General features: G+C 36.6%; 1 protein-coding gene across 7 annotated transcripts; it reads right to left on the bottom strand.

Annotated features, from left to right (window-relative positions):
* parp6a (poly (ADP-ribose) polymerase family, member 6a) lies at nucleotides 1–23,932 on the bottom strand. Of its 7 annotated transcripts, none has more exons than XM_083552985.1 (23): nucleotides 23,505–23,932; nucleotides 21,753–21,886; nucleotides 20,900–20,977; nucleotides 20,256–20,350; nucleotides 18,810–18,870; nucleotides 18,611–18,701; nucleotides 17,410–17,476; nucleotides 16,691–16,840; nucleotides 15,506–15,656; nucleotides 14,675–14,728; nucleotides 13,324–13,419; nucleotides 12,521–12,613; nucleotides 10,677–10,802; nucleotides 10,369–10,434; nucleotides 9,174–9,241; nucleotides 9,011–9,059; nucleotides 8,751–8,863; nucleotides 8,050–8,122; nucleotides 6,460–6,529; nucleotides 5,743–5,822; nucleotides 5,549–5,612; nucleotides 2,883–2,967; nucleotides 1–1,565 (listed from the first exon to the last, which is right to left on the bottom strand). In XM_083552985.1, exons 2-23 carry the CDS (start codon nucleotides 21,765–21,767, stop codon nucleotides 1,463–1,465), a joined length of 1,848 nt encoding a protein of 615 aa, XP_083409111.1. In that variant the 5' UTR covers nucleotides 21,768–21,886; nucleotides 23,505–23,932; the 3' UTR covers nucleotides 1–1,462. The 7 variants fall into 7 exon arrangements, with proteins under 7 accessions (XP_083409111.1, XP_083409109.1, XP_083409107.1 ...); XM_083552983.1 differs by having other exon boundaries at nucleotides 8,751–8,860; nucleotides 14,675–14,806; nucleotides 23,505–23,900; XM_083552981.1 differs by having other exon boundaries at nucleotides 14,675–14,806; nucleotides 23,505–23,858.
* Nucleotides 23,933–26,802: the final 2,870 nt, after the last annotated feature.

The following is a 26,802-nucleotide window of genomic DNA, read 5'->3' as shown; positions in this document are numbered from 1 at the left end:
TTTGTTCGTTTGCAGTTAACACAGATTTTATTTACAAACTGCTTGCATTCATTCAAATGCCCCAAACGACGGCAAACATTCGTCAAGTCCGTAGTGTTCGTTCGCACGTTACACAGGTTTGTTTAAGTGATAACAGACTCCGAGCTTGTATGTGGAGAAACACATGGTTCAGGCTTGAAGAGCATTTTCAGAACTCACACCAAGCTGAAGGAATATATTTCAAAAGAACTCGAGCCGGAGGATTCAACGCCTCTCAGTTATACTGTATACTACGAAGAAACAGGGTTTGTGTCCATAACCAGTAGCTGTAAAGGAATGTTAAATGAGGTTTTGATTTCTTCGATTTATGTTAAATGACCTTGTCAGAGAGCTTTCCCCGCCCAGGACATAATGAAATTAGAGAACTCGGTGATTAGGAGGAATAGCTGTGAATATGAGCAATAATGAAATTCCGTTATTTAATTTGTCAAACCGAAGCGCCCGTGCTCCCGCTGATAAATTAACAGTAAACATCTTTCCAGCGCATGTGTATGTGTGTGTGTGTTCATGTTCATGATCGTGTTTCTGCCATGCTGTGCACCGGAGACAAAAGAAAAGGAAATTGATTTTACCAGAAGGAGTAGCTGAACAACAGCAGCCTCGGAGATAACCGCATCTTGGATATTAATACGCCATTACTCAAAGAATATGAAAGTAAACAGATCAAGAGCAGGATGTTTCTTTCTTCTTTTTTTTTTCTTGTAAAAACGCAATAAGGGTGCAAGAAGATCTGGCGCTCTCGATCCCGAGACCTGAAATATATATACTTTTTTAAAGATTCCGCCTGATAACTGTTTGGTGAATGAGAATGCTATAAACAGTAGAAGAGGTGTGATGGAGCGATACGGTTATTCAGCTCAGGACTGGACGGAAATGAAAGCGAGTGTCCGAGGATCGAAAGATAGGAGGCCATGGTGAGATGGGTGAGTTCACATCAGGTTGATGGATAGATTTAAGCATCCAATCAGGCATCTTGTCCGTCGTGATGGAAGGAGGTGGTATATAGATGCCACGAGTCGTGAAGTTCTGTTCTTGCTTTAGCATTCGTTGGCAGTGAAACTGCCTCTGGGCACAGTGTGCCAAAAGTTGGGTCTTTATAGTGTGCCATATAAAATACTTCCACATAAAGTTTGCTTCGTACTTTCTTATCACTTCCTGCTACAGATGGAGAAAAAGGACGGGTCCGTACGACTCAGCAGCCTCGAAACGGGACACGGGGAGAAGAGAGGGGACGCACATCCAAACCTTCTCATGAAAGTCCAGGAAAAGAAGAAAGAACAAAGGCAGAAGAGAAGCACAAGGGAGGACAGAGGGTGGATTGAAAGATTCGGTTCTCCTGCTTCTTCTCTCTGAGCAAAAGCTAAGGTGCTACAGCTGTGTTTCTGCAGCACCAAGTCCCTGGAGACAGCCCCGAGGTTCCCTCTCAGCCCGAGTAGATCTGAGTGCCAATCACACGCATGATCTCCTTCTGCACCTTGGGCTCCTGGGTGTTGATGTTAGCATCTCCCACCTGGCCATCTTCATATCTGAGAGAGAGACAGAAAGAGACAGGAAGAAAGAAAGAAGAGAGAACAGTGTGTCACAAACTTCCACTAGCTGCAGCCAGAACTTTCTTAGTTATAAAGTAGATTAAAAAAATGAGACATTTATTTATAGAATGCAATAAATCATTTATATATTAAAGACATAATATACACCGAACAGGCATGACATTATGACATTATAACATTATGAGCAGAGAAGGGAATAACTCTGTTAGTGGGTGGGATTTTTAATGAAGCTAGTGAACATTTTGTCCTCAAAGTTGACATGTTAGAAGCAGGAAAAATGGCATAAGGATTAGAGCGAGTTGTGATGTCTAGACGACTGGGTCAGAACATCTCCAAAACTGCAGCTCTTGTGGGATGTTTCTGGTCTGCGGTGGTCAGAATCTATCAAAAGTGCTCCAAGGAAGGAACAGTGATAGCGACAGGGTCATGGCCGGCCGAGACTCATTGATGCACGTGTGATAAAAAACAATAAAAACACCTGAGAGTTGAAATATCATGAGCACCAGGGTGTGTGATTTTGAGTAATGTTCTTTCTACAGTCAATTGGAGTTAGAACCAGGTGTTCCTCAGCAACTCATAAATTAACTCAACATCTGAGATCATTATAGATTCAACACCAACTCCTTCATGTCAAAGCCTTTACATTTTCAATGATGGAGAAACAGCAGATAAAGAGGTTGTTTTTACATAAGGTTAAATGTCTCCAAAATCTCATTGAAGTCAGATCCAACATAATACATATAACTGGTTATGAATCATTTGCCAAGCAATGTGGAGGGGTAGATTAGTGGTTAAGATGTTGGACTTTTGATCCGAAGGTCATGAGTTTGAATCCCACCACTGACGAGCTGTTACTGCTGGGCCCTTGAGCAAGGCCCTTGGCCCTTAAATGGTGATGTATTTTATAATCATTCAAAAATAATAATTATTATATAATCATATATTATAAGACAATAATCTGGTTTAATACAAAATACAGTTTTTGGTCACTGCATGTTCATAGCCATGGTCCTGGACTAGTTTTTGGGCTCTGTTCTGCACGTGTTTTTTTCTGCTCAAACACACCTTAGCTGAGAAAAAAACAGATGTGTTCAAACCAGAAAACAATTTAAACATGTTCATGTTCCAGTTATTCCAGGACTGGGGCTGGAACTCTAAACCAGAGATTCAGGATATGCATGGATTCATGTTTGGTCCAACATCGCCCCCTGGTGCGAGAGCATAAAGCAACTCTACATGTTCACAGAAAATCATACACACTAAACATCACACACTCAGTTCCTGGGTACTTACACAAAGAAAAAGCGTGTGCACACGTGGTCGGAAACAGGACACACCCAGATGTTTCCGTGTTTCTGGAGGTCTTTGGATGTGATCACTGTAACAGATCATATTACAAATAATTAACGTCATACTCTTGCAGGATTTTCTATGTTTCAGTTAAACCATGGTGAAGAGAAGAACACAGTCATCATGCTCGAGTTCAAGCTTCTCTATCATCTTCTCTAAGAGCAGCTGCCTGAGGTCATCTCGGTCCGTTCAAACACACAGACCCGGCACAATCCAGTACTGATAAAATCTCACTGAGGAAAGTAACTATGTTTATTGCATAAAACTCATCCGAGAGTATTTTTTCCAGCACTGTGCTTTTCCACAGCATTAACATCTAAAAAATATGAATAAAAAAAATTCTATGTGAAATCTGCATGAAATTCATACTACCAATTTTTAGGGGATTTTTTACGGGGGAAAAAATTCTGAGGGTGTTTTGGTAAGTGGTGGACCTGGAAACAATCATGGAATCATGAAAAATCTGGACAAAAGTTTGTGTGCTATCCCACATTTAATGTCCATTAACTCTTATAATAACCTCCACTCTTCTGGAAAGATGTTCTATTAGATTTTGGAGTGTGGTTTTGGAGATTTGTGCTCATCTGGCACAAGGGTGTTAGTAAAGTCCTGTACTGATGTAGGTCACGTGAGGAGGCCTGGGGTGCAGTCAGCAATCCAATTCATCCCAAAAGTGTTCAATAGAGATGTGGTCTTAGCTCTATAGCAGGCCAATCAAGATCTTCCACTCCAACCCATGTAAACCAGATCTTCATGGAGCTGACTTTGTGAACAAGGGCATTGTCCAAGTGAAGGGAAAATGTAAGACGTCCTATAGTGTGTGCCTCCAACTTAATGGTTAACAGTTTGGAGAAAAAACACATTTGGCTATATAAACATGACATTTCTATATTATATTGGGAATTATACTGCTGTTACTATGAAATATTCCAAATATTCATTGACTGATTTAATGTTACTACCTCAAAGTTTTCCATGACAGCACGTCCTAAAGTCTTTTATTCTTCTTCTACAACAGCAATTTGCCAAGCTTTTAATTTTTTAGATGTGTTTAATGATGTACGGACATCTGTGAAACACAGCCATAAACAGACAGCCCATCTCTTTCCTGTATTTTATACTCGTTTTCTTTAAGCTAAAAATACACAAAAAAAAAACTAGTCTTCTTAACAATACCATTCAAATCTTAATAGAAAATTTTAACATATTAGACACAGAATAGGAATCAAATCTTTCAGAGCAGAATGAAGAATGAGCTGTTGTGAACTAAAGTACAATAATAAGAACATTTTGGCCGGGAATTTGCCATAAAATGCTTCTTCTGACTCAGTGTGTTTGGTCACTTCCTGCAGGAAATGATTGTAAGTAGACATTTTGGTCTACACTTGGAAGGTAAAAGCACCAGGGAATAAACTCAGTAAATCTGAAAGCTCTTAAATATAAACTAATCGGACTCGGTAAACAGACCCCTGGACACTGTGCAACTTTTAGATATTTTATGCTTACTGTGCGAGTTCACATAAAAATGAGTGGTCATGATTTATTTTTAGGAATGCAGATAAAACACAATGATATTTATTGCACCTGCAAAATAATCTGCAGGCAAGAAATAATCTTTAGTAGAGGAGGAATAATTCATCTTTCAAGTTTACAGTAAAGTCTCTCAAACAGCATGAGACTCGCAAATGACTAAACACTGCAGACTATCTATCTATCTATCTATCTATCTATCTATCTATCTATCTATCTATCTATCTATCTATCTATCTATCTATCTATCTATCTATCTATCTATCTATCTATCTATCTATCATCTGTCCGTCCGTCTGTCTGTCTGTCTGTCTGTCTGTCTGTCTGTCTGTCTGTCCCTCACTTCCTTTCTTTCTATCTATCTATCTATCTATCTATCTATCTATCTATCTATCTATCTATCTATCTATCTATCTATCTATCTATCTATCTATCTATCTATCTATCTATCTATCTATCATCTGTCCGTCCGTCTGTCGGTCTGTCTGTCTGTCTGTCCCTCACTTCCTTTCTCACTATCTATCTATCTATCTATCTATCTATCTATCTATCTATCTATCTATCTATCTATCTATCTATCTATCTATCTATCTATCTATCTATCTATCTATCTATCTATCTATCTATCTATCTATCTATCTATCCCCCCTTTCTCTATCTTTCTCCAAATTATTATGATACAACAAATATAAAAGAATAAAAATGAATAAATAAAATAGAAGTGCAGTAAAATAAATATCAATTCTGAATTTATTTGTGAGTCGCCGGTTGTTTGCTAGATTTTACTGTATGCAAATTTGTGCAGGAAATAAGTTATTCCCCAAAGTTTATGTCTTGACTGCTGATTATCGTATAGTTAGAAATTTGTTGTTTCATCTGCGTTCCTAAAAATAAATAATGAACACTTATATTCTGTATGTGTCACTGGCATTTCACTGCTTGTCACACTCTGTGTGGTTGCGTATATGACAAATAAATGTTAAAATCAGTTTTTATCTGCCTATAGAAAAACAACATTAGCGTGAAGGTTTAGATTTCCACTCAACTAACACATTTCTAGACACGTTTGCACTACTTACCTTCACAAAGTGCAATGCAGTTTAGATTCCGACTCTGTAGAAATCGTGACTGAATCGGACGACTCTGAAAAGAAAAGAGAAGAAAAGAGAAAAAAATAAAAATATAAATTTATACTTAATTTAACTTAGTTTTAATACCTTGGGTACAAAATGAGCCAAATGCATTACATTCCTGGAGATTGTAAAGCTCTTACTTGAGGGATAGTGTTCATACGGTTATAGCGCTGCACCAGTTCATCTTTGGTTGGCATCCGGTGTTGTCCTTTACCCATTCCTGTATACACACACACACACACACACACACACACACACACACACACACACAAACTGAGCTATCATAACCAATATTTTTATACAGCACTCCCACTAAAGCCCATGCATCACATCATGAAGCATTGATGATGAATGAAAAATGCAATTGAATTAATGGAGCAGGTCCTACAATTAATCACATTAATGAAACGTTATTATACCCTAACTACAATAAAACAGTCCACATACTACAGCAGTTATGAGTCCTAACATCCAAAACAGTTATAACACCCATTTGTGTGCACTCTGACTATCAGCTGGGGAACTTCCTATGTTTTGTTTGGCCTGAGCATGTACACCAATCTTTGTTTATATGCTGTCAATCATGTGGGCAGCTTCTTCCAGGAATTGAGCTCACGACTGAAATTTATTTGTCGGTTAAATACATGAAAAAATGAAAGAAACAACAGTACAAATAGTATAACGAACAAATCCGAAATATGTACACAACAAGACCTCATGTAAATGACGTTATATTTGGACAACACACATCCACGAGCATGGTATAAACAGCACGGCACCGAAAGCACATGATGAGGCATAGGTGAGCACGACAGAGACGCATGGTGCCATGACACGATTCCGGCTGTGAGGCCTACCTGAATATCCAAAAGATATGCTGGAGATGGGGCTGAGATAGATGCCCTTGCCATAGGCTGCCCCATGCAGCTTGGGTTGAAGAGAGGAAGATTGTCTGATATTAGTCTAACTATGTTATATTTTAGTCATGGTTTAAATGAGGTTTCATGTCGACTGTAACTTGACATCTAATTAGATTTGCTAGATCACTTCATTGACTCCTACAACTTCATACCTTACAACTCTGAAGTACACTACATAGTTAAATGTATGTGGACACTAACCATCACGCCATAATCTGATCAGACATAACATTATGTTGCTGTTGCTACCAAAACAGTTCTGACTCATCCTACATTAACAGCATTAACTACTTCAGCAATTCCAGCTACAGGATTTCGGCTGTTGGATTGGACCACACGGGCCAGCCTTCACTCCCCGTGTGCATTGATGAGCCTTGACTCCTGACACCCATTGCTTTATCGCTGGTTCACCAATTTTCCTTCCTTGGATCACTTACCACTGCAGACCGAGAACATCCTACAAGAGCTGCAGTTTTGGAGATGCTCTGACCCAATCGTCTAGACGTCGCAATTTGAAAAAACAATTAGACTTCCTCAAATTCTTACGCTTGCCTATTTTTCATTTGGGGACAACTTTGAAGACAAAATGTTTCCTTGCTGCCTAATAAATATATCCACTCACTAACAGGTGACATGATGAAGACATAATCAGTGTTATTACCTTCACCTGTCCTAATGTTATAATTTCATAATGTTATGCCTGCAAACTGGTGCATAAAAAAGAAAGTACAGAATGCTTTGATACATAACATCATTATCATTTTCCTTCCCTGAACCCCAAACCAGTTCCAGAATGGCCATATCCATCAAGATATGGTTTATCAAGATTGGAGGGGAAGAGCCTGAGTATCCTTAGGGGTCTATCTGAACCCCAATAAACAACAAACTTTGGGATGAACAGCAGAGTCAAAATGCACCCCAGACGTCCTCGTCTGACAATCAGTGCCTGACCTCACTGCTAAATGAACACAAATCCCTAGACAAATCTAGACAAATGCCTTCACAGAAGAGTTGAGAATATTAAAAGAGAAGCACTAAATCTACAATATGTTCATATAAAGTCACATATAAAGTGTTCATAAGGACAGAAACTAAAATATAACAGAATAACCTGCATCTTTTTCCTATGAAGAATAATTCATTGTATTTACTCATTCATCTTTAGTAAACACTTCATCATACATTGGGTTGCTATGGGAATGTTCTCAACATAGAAACCAGTCCATTAAAATGTCCTTACATTACATTACATATTGGATGACTGGTTATAATTAAAGACGAGTTGATATTGAACTGGAGTCCTAATCACGTTGTATCCCCATTTCACATCCAGTTTTTCTTCCCACTATTATATTTATTACTTTAGTATGATTGTAAAACATGAACATCACTCTGGAGTGTGTGTAGTCATAAGCATAGCAAACCTCAAAGTCTCTTATGACCTGAAACCTGAAAGTAAAATGACATTCGGTACTAGTAAAATGCATTTGTGCCCCAGCAGGCAATCTGTAGCCTGTAGATAGATACCTGTAATTTGGTATAGGAGGCGTTGACTAGTCCATTTCTCAGAACAGAGTGCCAGTTCTCGATATGTGAACCACTACAATGAGAAGGAATATTCATGTGAAAGCTTGTGAATATAAAATCTGATTGTGTACATTTATGCATAATTACTCTGCAACTAAAGGTATTTTCTTTCTTTCTTTTCATCACATTTATCACGGCTGTGTTTGGGGTTTTTTTTACACGTCAATAGAAATCTGTTTAGAGTGGATTGTATTTTTTTAAAGGTGAATAAAGTGTGGAGATCTTTAAGGGTGTAATTTGCTGTATAAAAAAAAATCACTATACAAAAACAATAGTGTCATCAGGGTGAAGTTGGATTATGCGTATAAGTAAAGATCCTTAATTTGTATGTTTATTTTTTATTAAATGCCAACGCGAATGTGCATTAAAAATTTAAAGAAATAGCAGCTACAGAACAGGTGGTTGAGTTTAAATTGTAAATATGTTGGGTCTATAAGACGGATGGGTCTATGACACCAATATGCATATATATATATATATATATATATATATATATATATATATATATATATATATATATATATATATATATATATATAATTAATTAATTATAATTAATTACAATTAATATAATAAACCATATTAATGCATGCTTTTTCTGGTTGTAGAATAAGCAGTAAAGATAAAATAAAACTGCTCACTGGAATGCAAAGGTGCTACCGTAGAGCTTCTTGGCTGTCCGAAATCGAGCTTCTTTTGCAGGTGGGCTGCTCAGGAGCAAGAACTGATGGGACGTGTGCATAAACTTCAGCTGCTAATTAAACAGATTGTAATGCCCAGACTCAGCAGGTAAAATAAAGTAAATAGCATACAAGCATACAACATAATGAAATATCAATGTATCAAATAATACTGAATTTCACACAAGCCAGCCTCGAAGAAAAAATCTACCGTAGCATACCCTGCTTAGAGGCAATTTGACGATATGAGATCTGTTACTGGATATTATCCTACAGAAGGCAGAAGAACACAATCAGAAAGCAAATACAAGAGACAGACTAGTATCTGTGTAGTTTATAAAACTGTGAATGTACATAAAAGCTGAATATATTTATGTCACATACCACTGTAATAAAGGATGAGCCAGGGGGTCGAGTTTATCCATTTGTTTCTTTATCTCCAAATAGGATCCCTGTTATTATACACAGAGCCACAATTACACAAAAGACCACAGACAAATGTCTTTAAACCCTCAGAGTATAATAACAACAAACACTGCCTCATTCCTCATAGTAAAGTTCAACCAAAGAGATATTAACTGATCCCTAGTGTTACAGAAAATTAAACTCCATTATTCCTTATACAAGAACACCAAGAAATTCTCCCACACTTGTTATCCTGATAATCGCTGTAAAGACACACTCACTAATTTCATATAGTATTGTGACACAGTGCTCAACTATCCCAGGAACTATAGACATGTTTCCTGATGCCTCACACCCACACATCCCTCAGGTAATAGGGCTGCACGATTTGGGAAAAACGGCATATTGGGATTATTGTGGTCAATATTGGGATTGCGATATAATAAATGGTATCATGAGTCCAGTTGATTGGCTATCAAGGAAATTGCACACAGATTAGTGATAATGCTGAAATTTTCCAAATGTTTTTGAAGAAAATTTTTTTTTATTCTTTTTGAAGAACCTTTAATTTTGCAAATCTTGCACAATTCCTCTTTCTGCTCAGTGTTGATGATCTTAAAGCTAAAATATCGCCATATAACAGCGTTTTTTTTTTTTTTTTTTTGGGGGGGGGGGGGGGGGGGTTTGGCTAGCAGTAAAGTGTCGGTCTGTTCTGCATCCATCTACACGTGTTCTCCACACGCATGCATTCCTGATAGCACAGTAATTGAAGACATAGTCAACTATTATACACACATTCACTCATACTATTATAATGCAGTAACACCAAAGTCGTATTCATCCATGTCTCTTAGCAGAGTAATACCAAATACATAATCACTCATCCCTCATAACCAGTAATACCAAAGACACTTAATTTAACACCTAATTCGACATTTAAAGGACAGTATCTCACACATAGTTACACTATAGACATTCTCATTTAGGATACGGTTACACAAAAAACACTCACAGTTACAGTTACTCACAATAGAATTAAGGCAAAAATAAAAAATGGAAAGTCCAAAGACAGACACATCAAAGTATACCAAAGACAGAAATCTCATGAATGACACTAATTTATCTTTGGAATAGGTACAGCATTAGTATTTATTACTTTATTACAAAACAATACCTGAGTCATTTCCCGTATGGACATAACACTGTCTAGCGCCTTCTGCAGTCTTTCATAATTCTTCTTCTGTGGCCCAGCGTCCATGGAGAAGCATGCGCCATACAAACAGAAACGTAATTAAGTGTAAAACTGCATAGATTGATGAAAATGTCAAGTTTAAAACAAGTTCATCACTAGATCACATCATATAACACTGGTAAATATATATCTACAAATTTGATACGTATTTGAGAGTAAGGACAAGTAATATCATAGCGGAAATTGTAATATACAAACACTAAGTCCATGCTGAGAAGATGGGCAATCACCTTGGGATTAAAAGCGAGGGTTTTGGGATCATTGGGGTCGACTACGGAGGGATATGGTTCAAAGATGATGCTCTTTCTGGGAGACTCTAGAGCAGCTCTGCACATGGCAACTAGAAGATCCACAACCTGTATAAAAAAAGCAAAAAAATTCAAAATCTAGTGGAAGGATGGAGGTTATCGGGGACTAAATGTAGAATGGAATGTTCAAAAAGCCCAAGAAAATTATGGACAGGTGTCCACAAACCTTTGTCCATATAATGCATGTATAAGTGATTAGACTGAAACCTTTAAATCATTTTGTTCGCTTGTGTAAAGGGTTTAGGGAAACACTTACAAACTAGTTCAGGAAAAACTGTATTTAATGCAACTTTGATAGAAAAAGATTTGATTTGCCCTTCAGAAATGAATTCTCCACAGCAGGTGTGACAGATGGAATGAGTCATAGCTACAAGCCAAATGTTCCCTGAATCCATGGTAAATATCACTGCTATGACCACCTCATTAGACGCCTACACATGCTGCATTCAGATGCGTTGTCCTGCCCACAAACACACACACACACACACACACACACACACACACACACACACACACACACACACACACACACACACACACACACACCTGTCCTTCATCATTGTACAATCATCGATGACTGGAAAGTGCTTGTTTTTGTGTTTTTCAAGCTGGTAGTGTTCATCTGAGCTGTGATTATTATTGTTGTTTGTATCACTTGCAGCACAGTTGGTACTTTTTTAATTTTATTTATATTGTACAATCATTGATTTTCTTATTGAAGATTGTTTTTACATTAAACTGTGAAAGTGCGTATTCATAGCAACTACAAATATGAAGCAAATTTTGAGGAATGTTTGTATAACACTCTTGTTAATAATTAGCTAAACCTTATGCAAGTGTAGAAACAACATTTTCTTAATTGTGTTCATTTAGAGAGGGCTCATAAAGGGCAAAAATACAAACGCTCGTGCAACCTGGTTGCGACTTTTCCACAACCTGGTATTGAGTCAGGACCAAGTGGTTGGGGACTTCTGGTTTAACCCACATTTGTGTGTTCTTTACCTATAAACCTGGATATTGAAGAAACTGTCATGTAATGAGGAGAATGGATGCAAGTGCATAAAATAAAAATGAACCTGGAACAGAAATGTAAAATAGGTACAGAGGTCATGTGACATAGCAAATGAAGGTGCAGTGGAAAACAAATCTTTTGCCATAATCCTGTAAGAGTATGTTTATCTGAATGTGAAATTGCACCTGCAATCTGCAATAATGAAAAAAATTAAATAGCTTATACCTGTGGTTAGATTTGATATTGTCATAGCATGATCGATCATTAAATGTGCATAAAGTACTTTATAAGGGGTCAAAATCTCGAATTTTAAATGATTATTTTTGAGTTTGTTTTGTACATTTATGTAAAAACCTGCTCTTAGTCGATTCAAAATACAGCACACATGATGTTAACAATGCAAAATATAACCACGATGGATGGAAAGAGGCACTTATCAAGAGAAAATGCTAAAGAAGTGTTCCTTACAAATCGATTACTAATATAAGATTGCAGATAAAAATTGAGCTATGCAGCTATTCTGCCTGTTTGTTGCGGAGTTCTGCAGTTCGGCATTTCTGATGTGATGGATATTATTTTATTGGTTTCATGTTACAAATTACTTTATTTTAAGGTGTAAGAGTGTTTATTTCAGCTATTAGGTTTCTTTTCAGCAAAAAGAAAAAAAAGAAGAAAAAACAAACTCTTAACAGTGCACACAGAGCATCCTAGACAAGTGCGTGTGAAAACTGTTAACATGTATGTGTTTGAGTACCTCAGCTCCTGTAGCCACCTCTTCGGCTGCACCTGACATCACTCCCAAAGTGTAAAATGAGAACACACACAGCTCTCTGGTGCATACTGCAGGCTAAAAAAAAGAACACCACATCTATCAGAGAAACGCAATACGCTCCTATCATTAATTATACAATACAGCACTTTACAGTGATGAATAAGACGAGGGTGGAATGTCTTTGCTCTGTGAGTGCCATATGGAGGTGTTGCGTTCGTAAACAATTCGTTTGAGTGAATGAACCTTTCTCGTTCAATTCAACATTTTGAAACCTTTTTTTCTACGCTGAAAGCCTAATTTGAACATATGACTGCTTTGCTTGCATGTCATTGGTTGATTTAACCCATTGAAAAAAAAAACATGGCGCTGGTTCTAAATCAACTGAATGAACTACACAAACAGATAACTGTTGGTCATTATTTATATTAATGGCATTTGGTAGAGCTTTTATCCAGAGCAATGCTTATACAACTGAGCAGCTTGGGGTTGCTGGAATTTGAACTCACAACCTTTCAACCAGATGTCTAACATCTAAACACTGAGCTACCACTAATGAAATTAGAATACAAAAAATTCATTTTGGTGACCAGAATGGAGTCACTGGAATTAATCAGAATGAACACCGCTAGTGTGTGTGTGTGTGTGTGTGTGTGTGTGTGTGTGTGTGTGTGTGTGTGTGTGTGTGTGTGTGTATGTGTGTGTGTGCGTGCGTGCGTGCGTGCGTGCGTGCGTGCGTGCGTGTGTGTGTGTGTGTGTGTGTGTGTGTGTGTGTCTGTGTCTGGTACCTTGAGCATAGAGCCATTCTGAAAGACGTGCTGCTCATCACACACCACGCAGTACTCATTCAGGGTCGGGATGCGCTGCTCAGAATACTTCATTATCTGAAAGAGGAAGAGAAGAAGAAGAATAAACAAGTGGATGACTAACTTACACCTGCACTGATTACAAATACATAAGAAATATTAAGTAGATTTGAAGGTGCAGTCTGTACACTTTTGATGTACCTTTTGATCAGGGATTAGTTGTACTTGAAAGCTAATTCAGAAGAGATTTTTCCCACTGAAGAAATTTAATTAAAGGAAAAAAATGTCTGTGGTTGTGTTTTTTTTATTTACATACTGGTTTCCCCCCAAATATTTTAATCAAAGTTAGATTTTGGATTGATATGTTTGTTTGTAGGTATACATGGTGTTTAAAGGTGTGTGTGTGTATATATATATATATATATATATATATATATATATATATATATATATATATATATATATATATATATATATATATATATATATAAAACTTTATGTAAAAAAAAAAAAAAAAAAATATTGGAGATACTGTGGAGATAATGTATTAAAACTTTATTTATCTACAAAAAATAATTATGTAAAGAAATAACTATTTGAGATTTAACCAAAAACACCTGTTCTTTAATTACATAGAGAGAGAGAGAGAGAGAGAGAGAGAGAGACAGAGAGAGAGAGAGAGAGAGAGAGAGAGAGAGAGAGAGAGACAGAGACAGAGACAGAGAGAGATTCATTCATTAATTAATTTTGTTTTATATGTATGTAAATATGTAAAGAGAGAGAGAGAGAGAGAGAGAGAGAGAGAGAGAGAGAGAGAGAGAGAGAGAGAGAGAGAGAGAGAGAAAGAGAGAGAGAGAAAGAGAGACAGAGAGAGATGCATTAATTAATTAATTAGTTTTATATGTATGTAAATATGTAAATAAATGTTTTTGTTGTTTTGTTTGAGGGAGATGTTAAAGAAATTATTTTTTTTTGAGATTTTGTTGATTTCTTCAGCAATGTGCATTTCATGTATTGTTTTATACATCTGCACTGACTACATTAATGTTCTACAACATGTGGTCGGGTCGATTTCACATCACAAACACACAGATGAGTAAATTGTCCATGATAATGCTGCACGTAACTGATGATTCTGACAGATTTATGACAAATCATCAATTTTGCAAGGTGAATCATGCACATGAGTGGATGCACGCATTTTACACTTGTTGAGTTCACAGTTCATCAGCACAATAACATGAATGAAATCCATAAGATGAAGTGATTAGTCTATTTATGTATGAAGATTTGTACTGATTTTTTGGTTGTAAAGCTTGAACCAAGATGGTACCTGCACTAAGAAACCGTACTCCAGAGTGGGGATGTTCTTGCAGTGGCCGCCCGCCTGGGATGAGAAAAACAATTCAATCAGCTGCCGCGTGGTAATCTGCGCCGGGGCCCTGCCCGCCGGGACTGCCACAGTCTGATGGGTCAATGGAGACAAAGCATTATGGGAAAGGGCGCCAGCCAGCCACGCTAGGCAGAGGCAGACGAGGGGGGAGACAGGCTTCAGGAAGGGGGACCTGTGGTGGCTTTAAAATCATCTTCTGTCAAAATGGCTTCATTGTAACTGAATTTCAGCTGCAAAGAACCATTTGATTGGAAACGTTCAGCTTGGCAAAATAGCACTGTAAGAACCTTTTCAGTCAGTTTCAAACAACAAATAAAGAATGATCATTATAATATACATAAGGGACACTATAGAATAAAGAAACATGACTTTATAACAAATATAATAGCAAATCCAAAATCATGACCATTAAACCACAAAAAAAGAGCACCACAGCAAAACCACAAACGTCATAAACAAATCAAAAACCTCACAGAAACAGAAAGGGAGAGAAAAACGCAAATATGGAAACACAAAAACAGAACCGAAATCTTTACACTTTTACCATGTATTTAAAATTTCCTAAACATTCGGAACCCAAAGTGTACCAGACAACCAGTGTATAACCAGTGTACACTATTTTGAATTCAGTTATCAATGCGTTAGACCTGTGCTGCTATTCTTTTAAACATTGGAAGCGTTACATGGCTGCGTTTTAATTGTTTGTTGTAATTCAGCATAATGGGTGAAGTGTGAGGTGTTCATGAGTCATGAAATAGGCTGCTATCTGACCTGGCTATTTGGGGGATAACTGAACAGCTCCCCCTTCGGGTTCTTCATGGTACAGGAGATGGATCGATTCATAAGACGAGTCATTCTCAGCTCAGGCACGTTCAGTTTCCCCTTCAGCGCCGTGTCCTGGATCAGGGGAAAACTGGGAGATCTGGAGCCAATATAGAGACATTGGGTATGAAGAATCATCAGGGTTGTAAAAAGAATTTCAGAATCTATAGCATAATCCTGTAACGCAGTGATGTTTTTTATCATTAGAATTGAAATCTTGTCATTTTAGTGCTGTTTGAGAGCTAAAAAAGTGGCTGTCAGGTGAAAGCTACTGTATCTAAAGAGTTATAAGTCTAAATTGTAGAATCAGGCAATATAAAAATGGCATTTACAAGCCATGATGTTTATATCTGGTTTTATAATACTGTTGTGATGTTACCATCACTAATAATTATCATGATGCACTATATAGGCGGAAGTTTGTGGACAACTGGCCATGAGATTTTGAACATTTTCTTCCACATTTAGTCCCCATTTGCTTTTATAATAACCTCCATTCTTCTGGCCATATGTTCCACCAGATTTTGGAGTGTGCTTGTTGAGATTTGTGCTCATTTGCTCAAAAGAGCATCAGTGCAAACATCAAGACTTTTTTCTAAAATCAGAGCAGATCTATTATTGTCACCATGTCATCCCAAAAATCTCCCAGAAGAAGGGGACAGCTTTCCGAATTAACTATAAAATTCAGAAATCAAAACAGGACTTTATAGTTATGGATTTTCCTTTTTTTTTTTACAATATTACATCTAGAGATTATTTACAGTCTATACATATTATATTATATATTAATATATTACATATATACATGTCTAGAGCACTTTCTTAGTGATTCTGAGTGGTGTTGATATGTTTGGGTTTGACCAGTAAGTCATGTTTATTTATGATGTAATGATTGGAAGCTGATGATGATGAGTTCAGCCCCACTGAGAGGGCTAGTAATCGTCAAAAAGAGAGGATGTGTATCCGGGCAGGACAAGCGACAAGCACATTGTACACATTGTACACACAGTTTATATGCTCTATGTTCTCCACTAAATTTACAAAGTTAAATTCTTTAAATGGAAACACACCAAATTGCATGATAATGACAATGTAGTAAAATAGAAAAAATCGAATTAGAAACAGATGTCATACTTAGGGATAGGGGAGAAGATGCTGAGGCCTGCACGAAACTTCTTTATAGTCCCTCCAGCCTTAAACCAGCTGTGTCTCTTCTCCTGCTGAACTTTCAGGAACTCATTACTCAGGTGTTTCCATTGCTGGGAGATGAAGGTGCTGAGGATCCTGAAGTATTAAACACATTTTGTACTTTTGTATATTGTAAAACATGAAAAAGTTTTATTGGTGATACGTATTTCGTGTTTCTAAGGAATTTATATTAATTTGGAAATGGAAATTTTTTCCATTGGTAAATGGGACACAAATAAATAAAGAGAAGAAATAATGTATTATGAAAAGCTCATTAATAATGTCCTTGTATATTATTATTAAGCATTTTAACACCCACACACATCCACTATTAAAATTATTTAAACTACAAACCTGTTTCACAGACATTCCACATCATTTAAAAAAAAATTTTTTTTTAAATACATACAAATTTCAACTAATGAACTTGGGCATTGAGAGTAACTCTGTTTTGCATCAGGCCACCTTATTATCTTCCCAGTGCATTTTATTTCCTATTTATTCAGTAATGACTGTATAATGCAAGGGAATGTGAATAGAATATGATAGAATGTAAGCCAGGCATCCGGATAATTGAAAATGTTAAAGACAAGGAATTTAATTTGATTTACACAAAAGGAAAAATGTTGCCAAACTCTGTGCTGTCAAATTCTAAGATGTCTTACTTCTTTAGTTGAAGTCCGAGGCTGAATCCATCTTTATTAGAAGGTTGAAATACATCGACTGAGGGCTCTGTAACAGATTTAGTTACACTATAATGTAGCAAACACAAAAGAAACAAACCAAATGGCAAAATATGATAATATGTACCACCATTAACATGGGTAATTAAGGAGGTGGTAGCTTAATAGTTAAGACATTGAACTTGAACTTTTAATCCCAGCCACACCAAGCAGCCACTCCGTGGGCCCCTGAGCAAGGCTCTTAACCACATAGATGCTCATCTGTATAAACAAGCTAAATGTAAGTCGCTCTGGATAACGACGTCTGTCAAATTTAATAATTCTTCTGTACTTAAAGGTCAAATCATGATCATGTTTCAATTGTTTGGTGTAAAATTCACCACATTTGGGTTCACAAACGCATTTAAAATGTTCGAAGCTCATTAACATGGAACAAATATTGACTTTTCTTTCTGTAAAAATCAAGTTACTTTGCCAATTTGTTACGTTCTTGATGATTTTCTGACTAATTATTTGTTATTAAGACCATTAAAAGCTTCAGGTTTTGTCAGTTATTGCCCAGCAGTGTATGTATAAACTGTATATACATTTAGATGCCAGTTTATTGCCCTACATTTAAACTAGCAGTTGATTCTAGTGCATGCATCATCTTCTGAACATGTCAGAGATCTTTTGTCAATAATTTACCATGTAACCTCCAGAAACATAATATACACCAATCAGGCGTAACATTATGACACTATAACATTATGACAGGTGAAGTGAATAACACTGATTATCTCTTCATCATGGCACCTGTTAGTGGGTGGGATTTTATTAGGCAACAAGTGAACATTTTGTTCTCAAAGTTGACGTGTTCAAAGCAGGAAAAATGGGCAAGCGTAAAGATTTAAACAAATTTGACAAATTGTGACGACTAGACGAACCGTCTACAGCAAGCATAGCACATGCTGTCAAACCAATAAGCATAAAACTTACAATTCTATTAATTTTTTTTAAAAATTTGCCAAATATTAAAACCTTATTTTGATCTAAACGTATTTCTCAGAAAGGACGATTGGTGAACCGTATTGGCACCAGACTTGAGACTTGCCTGAACATTATTGGAATCTTGTACAGTTCACACATAGACAAATTCATGGTGCTCAAAAGATAGCAGTGTATTCAGGTACTCGCTGCTTACCAGGTCCATCCAAGTACTGCGAGAGGGAGAAGCGGAGGCGCAGGATGATGGGCTCTGTTCGAATGACCTTCCATGCTGTCGCAACTTCCTCCTACAAATGACATATAGCAGAATACCAAGTACTCAGGACAAAACACCATGAGCACTTCTGCTTATTTTACTTTATTAAAACTGTGACCATTAGAGGAGAATTACATACATCTAGGAAGCTGATGTTGATATGGAGGTCGATATCCACATCATCAATTGTGCCGTATTCTCTGTTTGGTTTAAAAACACAATAAATACAATGATGGGTTTTTAGCTTATATTCAGATGCTTATATCATAATAAAGAGATGTTTTTCTTGTAATGATGAGATGCTTTTCTTGGGATAATGAAATTATTCTTTTTAATAAGATGTTTTTATTTCTGGTTATAACGAGATGCTTTTCTTCTAAAATTGAGATCTTTTAATTTTTTCGTCAAAATTAAACAAATCTTTCATAACAATTAAAAGTTTACTCATACAGTAATAGCAAGAAGTTTTCTTTTAATAATAAGATTACATCAGTAACAATAAGAGCTCACAAGTAATCATGCACTAATACCGCAATTAATCCCTGCTTAAACATGACGAGTCGAGGCATGTACTTATCACGAATGAATTAATGTACTAATCACAAATAAAAGCCTGACCTTTGCAAGAGCATAAGTCTTGTGAGGTCAAGTTGTGTAAATAACGACCATGCCAGTACATGTTAAAACTTAATTAACAAATCTGATAATATTGGTACCCTTAGTAAATATGAGCAAAGAAAGCTCTGAAATATTTTCCCATTGATATTTAACATTTACATGATGGAAATGGAAATTTTCAATGTAATTCTGCTATTTCCTTAAAGCCATTTCCCCTTTTGTGAAGCTTAACTAATGACTAATAGAATTTGGCCTATGTGTTACTTCCCAAGTGTATTCAAAAATGGAAAATATCATGGGAATAACCTTCTAATATATTTTACTCATAGATCCATAAGTGTGCTAATAATTGTGCCACCCATGTTTAATACATATTTTCAAATATAACTGTGTTGTGTATGTAATTGTTCAGCATTTTTGTGCTTCTTTTTTTTAATGAAAGCTCAAACTGGTTATTATTACAGACAAAATTTTATTACTTTGTTCATATTTATAAGTATGGCAATAATAGTGGAGGAAATCTTATACATACACATAAAATGATGTATAGAAATGTATAGAAATAGTAGCCTATTTCCTAATTAGTTACTTTAACCTGCAAATTTTATATAATTGGCTATAAATTATAAATTGAATTTACATATAATTTTTTGTTATAATATAATATATCTGTATGTAACACTTTTAGTTGCCAGTTGCTATTTCCTAATTAGTTACTTTAAACTGCGAATTCAATATAATTGGCTATAAAATATAAATTTCATTTACCGGAACATATAATTTTTAGTTGCAATAAAATATGTTTGTATGTAGTACTTTTAGTTCCCAATTTCTATTTCCTAATTAGTTACTTTAACCTGCGAATTTCATATAATTGGCTATAAACTATTAATTACATTTACATATAATTTTTATTCTAAATAAAATATATCTGTACGTTGTTGCTCAAGGATCCATCTCACGCTACCTGACTGATATTGCACTATCCGTGTAAATGTCTTTTACAGCCTCGATGTCAGCATCCAGTTGGGGATGGCGATACAGATCAGCCGCACAGCTCCCCTGTGTGATGAAAAATGAAAAGAACATTTCATTATAACACTAAAGCTACATCACTTTACTCTACAATGTTCTACAGCAGGTATCATAATGTGCTGTCTTAAGTTCACAGAGTTCCCTCAGGTTGTTGGTTGTTTAAATTATGATGAGGGTCTTGTACAGATCATGTCAATCATATATTTTATATTCTGTACATGTTTGAAAATCCTGAAGTCATCGAATTTATTATGAATTTATTTTACATTATATTACATTATTGTAAATGATAAACTAACAAGGCTGAATTCTCATTGGTCTTTTCTAGGAGCTTATAAAGTAAATAAATTTTGTTTCCAGAGCTAATTTTTTACTCATTTTTTTTCGTAGTTCCTAGTTCCTAGTTCCTAGTTCGTACGATTATCTGATGTTAATTATCTACAATTACAGATTTTCTTTCCCTGCCAGTATGTTGACTCTGAATATTGGAAAGCCATTCAATGTAATCAGGTTAAACTTAAGTATTTACACATAAAGACTAATTTCTTTAACTTGCTTCTGGTGTTTGCTGTTTACCTGAATTCCATAGAGGAACTGCTCAGGCTCATTCTCTCCATCTGAGTCCTCATCTGTCCAGCACTGACCTTTGATGTCCTGCATTATTTTAAACACAAAATGTTATTATACCGCATCTAAAGACATCCTATACAATTGTGTGCCTCCAGCTTTGTGGTAACAGTTTGGAGAAGAATCATATTGCAGGAAAGGTCAGGTGTCCCAATACTTGTCCATATAGTGTATTACTGTTCATGGCTGACAGAAATGGAGTCTGATTTGGTTTTTTGCATTTGTCGCTTCATGTTTTGACATGTTATGCATTCTGAAATGGTTTTCTGCTCAACACAATTGTACAGAGTTGTATGCTGAGTTACTATAGCCCTTCTAGGCCATTCTTTATTGATACTGATTCGTAGTCAGGAATCTGAGTCATAGAAATACTCAAACCAGCCTGACTGGCACCAACAATCATGCCACGGTCAGAAGCAGTGAGATAAATTTATTTCCCCGTTTTGACAGTTGATGGGAACTTACTCTGAAGATATTGACCTGTACTGGTGTGATTTTATGCATTGTGCTGCTGCTTCATGAAATGCTTATTACATAATCGTACAAATTAGTAGGTATGCATGTGATAATAATGAAGAATGGGAATTTGTTGTATATTAAAGGACAATAGAGCAAATGCTTTTCTGGTACACCAATGAAGATGCCATTATCTGCTTTTCTTTATCAATGACCTTGGATAAACCATCTGTCACTATCTTCAAGGCAATGAGAAAAGTCGATCCGAGAGCCAACAACTCTGTAAGCCACATTCTATACACATGACCCCTGATCAAACCCGAGCTAATTAAAAATGCAGTTTTACCATTGGATCAGTCATTTAGAGATGAAGCTCTGACAGGTTTGTACTGTTCCCATCCATTTCACATCAAACACCCTGAAGGCATGGATTATACTGCTTCAATGGAGTCTAAAGATCTGCAGCTTCTGTGTGGAGAACTGTGAAGAGAAACAACATTGTAAAGCACAGGAACCTAAAAATAGCCTCGAATGACATCTCATTATTTTAGAGGGAAGTGTATCGAGCTCACATTGCGGCTGATTTAATACGATGACAGATCCTCGGCTTTCATTTACCAATTACACACACTTTACAATCGCTCTCCATCTCTGACTTTGCTTGATCATCGACTCTGCACCTTACCATGTCTCTTAGCAACCACCATTTCTGGCTTGTATAACTGTTTCATGAATCATGCCGGAGTGTGTGGGTGAGAGGCTCTGTGTGTGTGTGTGTGTGTGTGTGTGTGTGTGTGTGTGTGTGTGTGTGTGTGTGTGTGTGTTTTGTGACTTTAACATTTCCATTTTTATCAGCAATTATTTGATTACTAAAAATATAGCTAATTGTTAAAAAATAAGACATAAGATTATATCTATATTATATGCTTATAATTATCATATAATTATATTATATAGTTACTCTATAACTTTATAGCATTTCTATAGCAAAAATAGAATATTAATATACTAAATAGAAAAACCCAAAAAGTAGGTATTAATGAAATGGAGAGTGACAAAATTGGAGACATAATTTAATGTAAAAAATAATAATAATAATCTCCAAAAATCTGAAACAATTTTAAAGGTTTATTGCTCAACTGTTATCATTTTGACCTCAGACCCAATATGTTTAAGTATAAGTAAAAAAAAATTTATTTCAAAGTGGAACTACGTGATTTAATATGCTTTATACCACTGATATATTATATTAGGATATATTAGAATATTTACTAATATTTGACACGTTTAGAGCCATCTATGATTTCAATCAATAACAATATCTTAATAATCTTAAGCAATTAAAAACTATTCGCTTGACACCGCTTCTGTGATGATTATTTGAGCTGAAAAATTAAGAATTCAGAGGATGTTTTGATCCAAAAATCTAATTTAATTGAAATTGTATTTGTCAAATACACATTTATACAGAGTACGACGTGTAGTGTAATGTCCAACATGTAAAAAATAAAAATAGAAACAGAAAATAAAAATTAAATGAAGTATAAAAGTGTATATATATATATATATATATATATATATATATATATATATATATATATATATATATATATATATATATATATACATAGAGAGAGAGAGAGAGAGAGAGAGAGAGAGAGAGAGAGACAGACAGACAGAGAGACAGACAGACAGACAGAGAGAATTGGACAAGATGTTAAAGGTTTTAATGCAAATGCAAAACTCTTGTTATGTCTGTTTGTCTTCGTAAAGGTGCCAAAACATTTTTATTAATCTTGAATCGGAGATTCAAATAACACTAGATACACAAACCCTGCACATTTCTTTACACCATGTTTGGATCTACCTTATGCATGTCCTCAGATTTGGGTTTAATTTCTCTAATTGAGCAGCATCCTGTCCTTCTGCCTCCTCCATGTCCTTGACACGACATCAACTATCCTCACACATCATACCTCTGACAGGTTTGCATCACATACCGATGGATTCTATATATCACATCATGGATGCTTGCAAAGCTAAAGGCCACCCTTCCCCCCATAATTCTTTCCTCCTCTTTCATCCCTGTATCACTTACCTTGATGGAAAAAAGATGGAGGGACAAGCTCTTTGCAGTCCCCTTTGCATCAATGGACTTTTCCACCAGTGATGTGTCCTCCCCTCTTTTCTTGGTTTACAGGCGCCTTCTAAAGGAGAGCATCCAATGCCTGGGCACAAAAAATGAAAAATGAAAATGAGGACGTAACTTCCGTTTTCGTGCTGTTTGACACTGATTTTCCCTTTCTGGCTTCATCCAAATGTGTGTTTAAATGTGTGTGCGTGTGTGTGTTTATCTGTTGCAGATCTCTGCTTCCAGTGCTGGCTTATTCTTTGCCTGACAACACGGAGCAGGCTGAGCATGCGCAGCAGGAGCAAGGCTCCAAGATCATGTGATCTACAGCTGACCGGCTAAGGGGAAAGAAAAAAATGTCCCTCTCTCTCTCTCTCTCTCTCTCTCTCTCTCTCTCTCTCTCTCTCTCTCTCTCTTTCTCACACACACATACTTCCTTCCTCCCTCCCTCCCTCCATCTCTCTCTCTCTCTCTCTCTCTCTCTCTCTCTCTCTCTCTCTCTCTCTCTGTCTCACCACTATCATGTCGCAATTTTAGAAACCATCAATACTATACAAAAATGGCTGCTATTATAGAGATGCGCATTTCGCATATGGAGGGTGAATACCATTTTACTAAAGCAAACTCCAAACCTCCACACTACAACCGCAACTGTGCACCTACATCATCTGGAGCAGTTCAGAATCAATATTTGTCTAATCATGTGACAATAACATATAGATTTAAATAAAATACAACCTACTCACCAGAGATGCAGACTCATAATTTGCACCGCTCCTCAGAGGCTGTTATTCAGTGGTTCCGCTCGCATTTACTGGTCTGGAAGTGATGAACAAACCCTTTCCCAGGCTGAGACAAGCTAGCTAGCCTCGGGGTTGGCCGACCTCCTCACAATGTCTAGCTTTTCTTGAAAATTTATTTTTAATTATGTCTGAGACCAAATCAATTTATCTTCCTTCATAGGCATAAAAAGTGTAACTCAGATGTATTAATGTGTGCAGAGCTACACACGTGTTTTGCCAGTCGAACTTGGCTGTAACAGTTTCCCTCTGACCAACCAATTAGAGGACGGAAAAATGCTGATGCTATTCTGGGCCAGCTAGCTGTCCCTGTAAGGCGAATATGAAATCTGATTGGTTAAAGAAACAGACCCATTGCTAATATTCTCTGTGGTAAAAGAGCCAGCAGGACAGACTTTGAAGGCCCTGGGCAGATAAGATTGACATGGCAGCACATAGAGGCTGAAATCTGATTGGACAAAAAAATCTAACATCCACATACACATACTGGAAGCAGTGCAGCCAAGACTCATTGATGCACGTGGGGAGCAAAGGCTGGTCCGTGTGGTCTGATCTAACAGACAAGCTCCCGTTACTCAAACTGCTCAAGAAGTAAATGTTGTTAGTGCTCTATGGGTCACGGCTGTTTTCGCAGCAAAAGGGGGGACCGTCACAAGATTAGGAAAGTGGTCATCATGTATTGCCTGATTTAAGGCCATTTAAAGCCTTTAAAGTTTTGGGAAGATTTATCTAGAAAGTTTTATGCAATTAACTAAATTTCCCAAACACTCACATCTTTATATTTACATGAGAAAAGAGCAAACAGGACAATTTGATTGAACCCAAACAGTTAGCACTGGGTTAGCATTTGCAGAGGACATGCAGTTGGATTGACTTTAAGATTATAATGCAAATTGACAGTTAGGGGTTTGCTCTGATTGGATTGCAGCAGCAGTGAGAAGGCTCAGGTGAGAAGCTAGAGATAATGCCTCCGGCTAAGGACGGGGCAGCATGGGCATTGGGAGCAGCAGCAACACACAAACAGTTGCAGCATTCAGGTGAGTAAATACACACGTTCACCTGGGACAGATGAAGCTTTGTGACAAACATTGCTATATTATTTACAGAGCAATAATGTCTGCCCCGAGAGCTACCTAGATGACTGTGTGAGTGTGTGTGATCCTTTCAGTAAGAAGCCATTATCTGATTAAGCTTACTTATAATGAAATGTGGAATAAATCTGAAATATGTATCATCTTACTTAAACTTGATTTGAGCTTCAGCAATTATTTTCTTTAAATAAACTAAGAGGCACACCCACAGTTTGAGTAAGGAGTGGTATTTGTATGAATGATTCAGGTTTACAATAATGGTAATAGCTTTCAGTTGGTTGAAGAAGGGATGATAATGATAGTAACAATTGATGATAGGAATAGTTATGACAAAAGAAAAGGCAGTGGCTGGCTGTGCATTTAACACGTAGGCCTTCAGCGGATTCCTACCTGAATCAATCCACCTCTTAATACCATTATTATGACACCACAACTACAGTATAGAGCTTATCAATATTATACAGAAATGCAGTATAATAGAGCACTGCATCAGACAGGTATCTAATGCAGTGAGCATGAACGCCATTACTAAAGCAAGAAACCCAATTAACACAATCCAACAAGTCACTGCAGTCACTGCAACCACAGAGTCATCGCCCGCACATCATCTCTCACATCATATTAGCAGAAGCAGCAATATTAACCTTATAAAATTACTCAGGCTTTCCCTGCATTTTTGTGTATTTTGTCCGTGCGTTATGGTTTTCTTGAGCGTTTAAAATGAATTTTTGTGTAAAATTCAATGGCAAAAACAACACAAAAGTAAAAAATGGTTCATGAAGAAGCTTAACAACTGTTTTAACCTGTATTAACTGACTTTTCCTTACAATGTCCAGCTTTTATTTTTTTAGAAAATTCCATCTTGTAAATGTCCTTGTAAGTATATTTGTGACCAAATCAATTTATTTTCTTCTGTCAGCCATTGAGGAATGAAAATACAGCTATTGAATATATTAGAGCTTGTGCAGTTTTCTACAGATGCCGTGTGCGAGCTCTGATTAGTGTGCTCTCTGACCATCTAATCAAAGAACGTGAAAATGCCGACATGATTGGACACCTTCTAGAGGGCCCTATCGGCACTGTCTTGAGTTATGTGTTTTGTCTTGTGCTGTCTGTCTGTCTGTCTGTCTGTCTGTCTGTCTGCACTGTTTTTCGCCTGCACTGTTTGCACTAGGTTGCACTTGATGCACTTTATGTAGCTTTGTGTTGTGTTGTAGCTCTAAGTTGTTTAGTGTAGCACCAGGGTTCTGGAAGAACGTTGTCTTGTTTTTACTGTGTACTGTGTACCACTGTGTGTAGTAGAATTGACAATAAAAGCCTCTGGACTTAATTTGACTTGACTTGACATGACTTGCAAAAACCTGCAGTCTAATT

Source organism: Silurus aristotelis (assembly GCF_946808225.1).
Source record: "Silurus aristotelis genome assembly, chromosome: 10".
Lineage (NCBI taxonomy): Eukaryota > Metazoa > Chordata > Actinopteri > Siluriformes > Siluridae > Silurus > Silurus aristotelis.
This window is presented reverse-complemented; position numbering and strand designations above follow the sequence as displayed.

What these genes read in the sequence shown, in the direction of transcription:
- parp6a (XM_083552981.1), bottom strand. An exon ending in AGTTCCTCTATGGAATTCAG is followed by an intron (nt 20,351 to 20,899) that starts GTAAACAGCAAA and finishes TTCATCACACAG; the next exon opens with GGGAGCTGTGCGGCTGATCT. An exon ending in GCTCATCCTTTATTACAGTG is followed by an intron (nt 9,060 to 9,173) that starts GTATGTGACATA and finishes TGCCTTCTGTAG; the next exon opens with GATAATATCCAGTAACAGAT.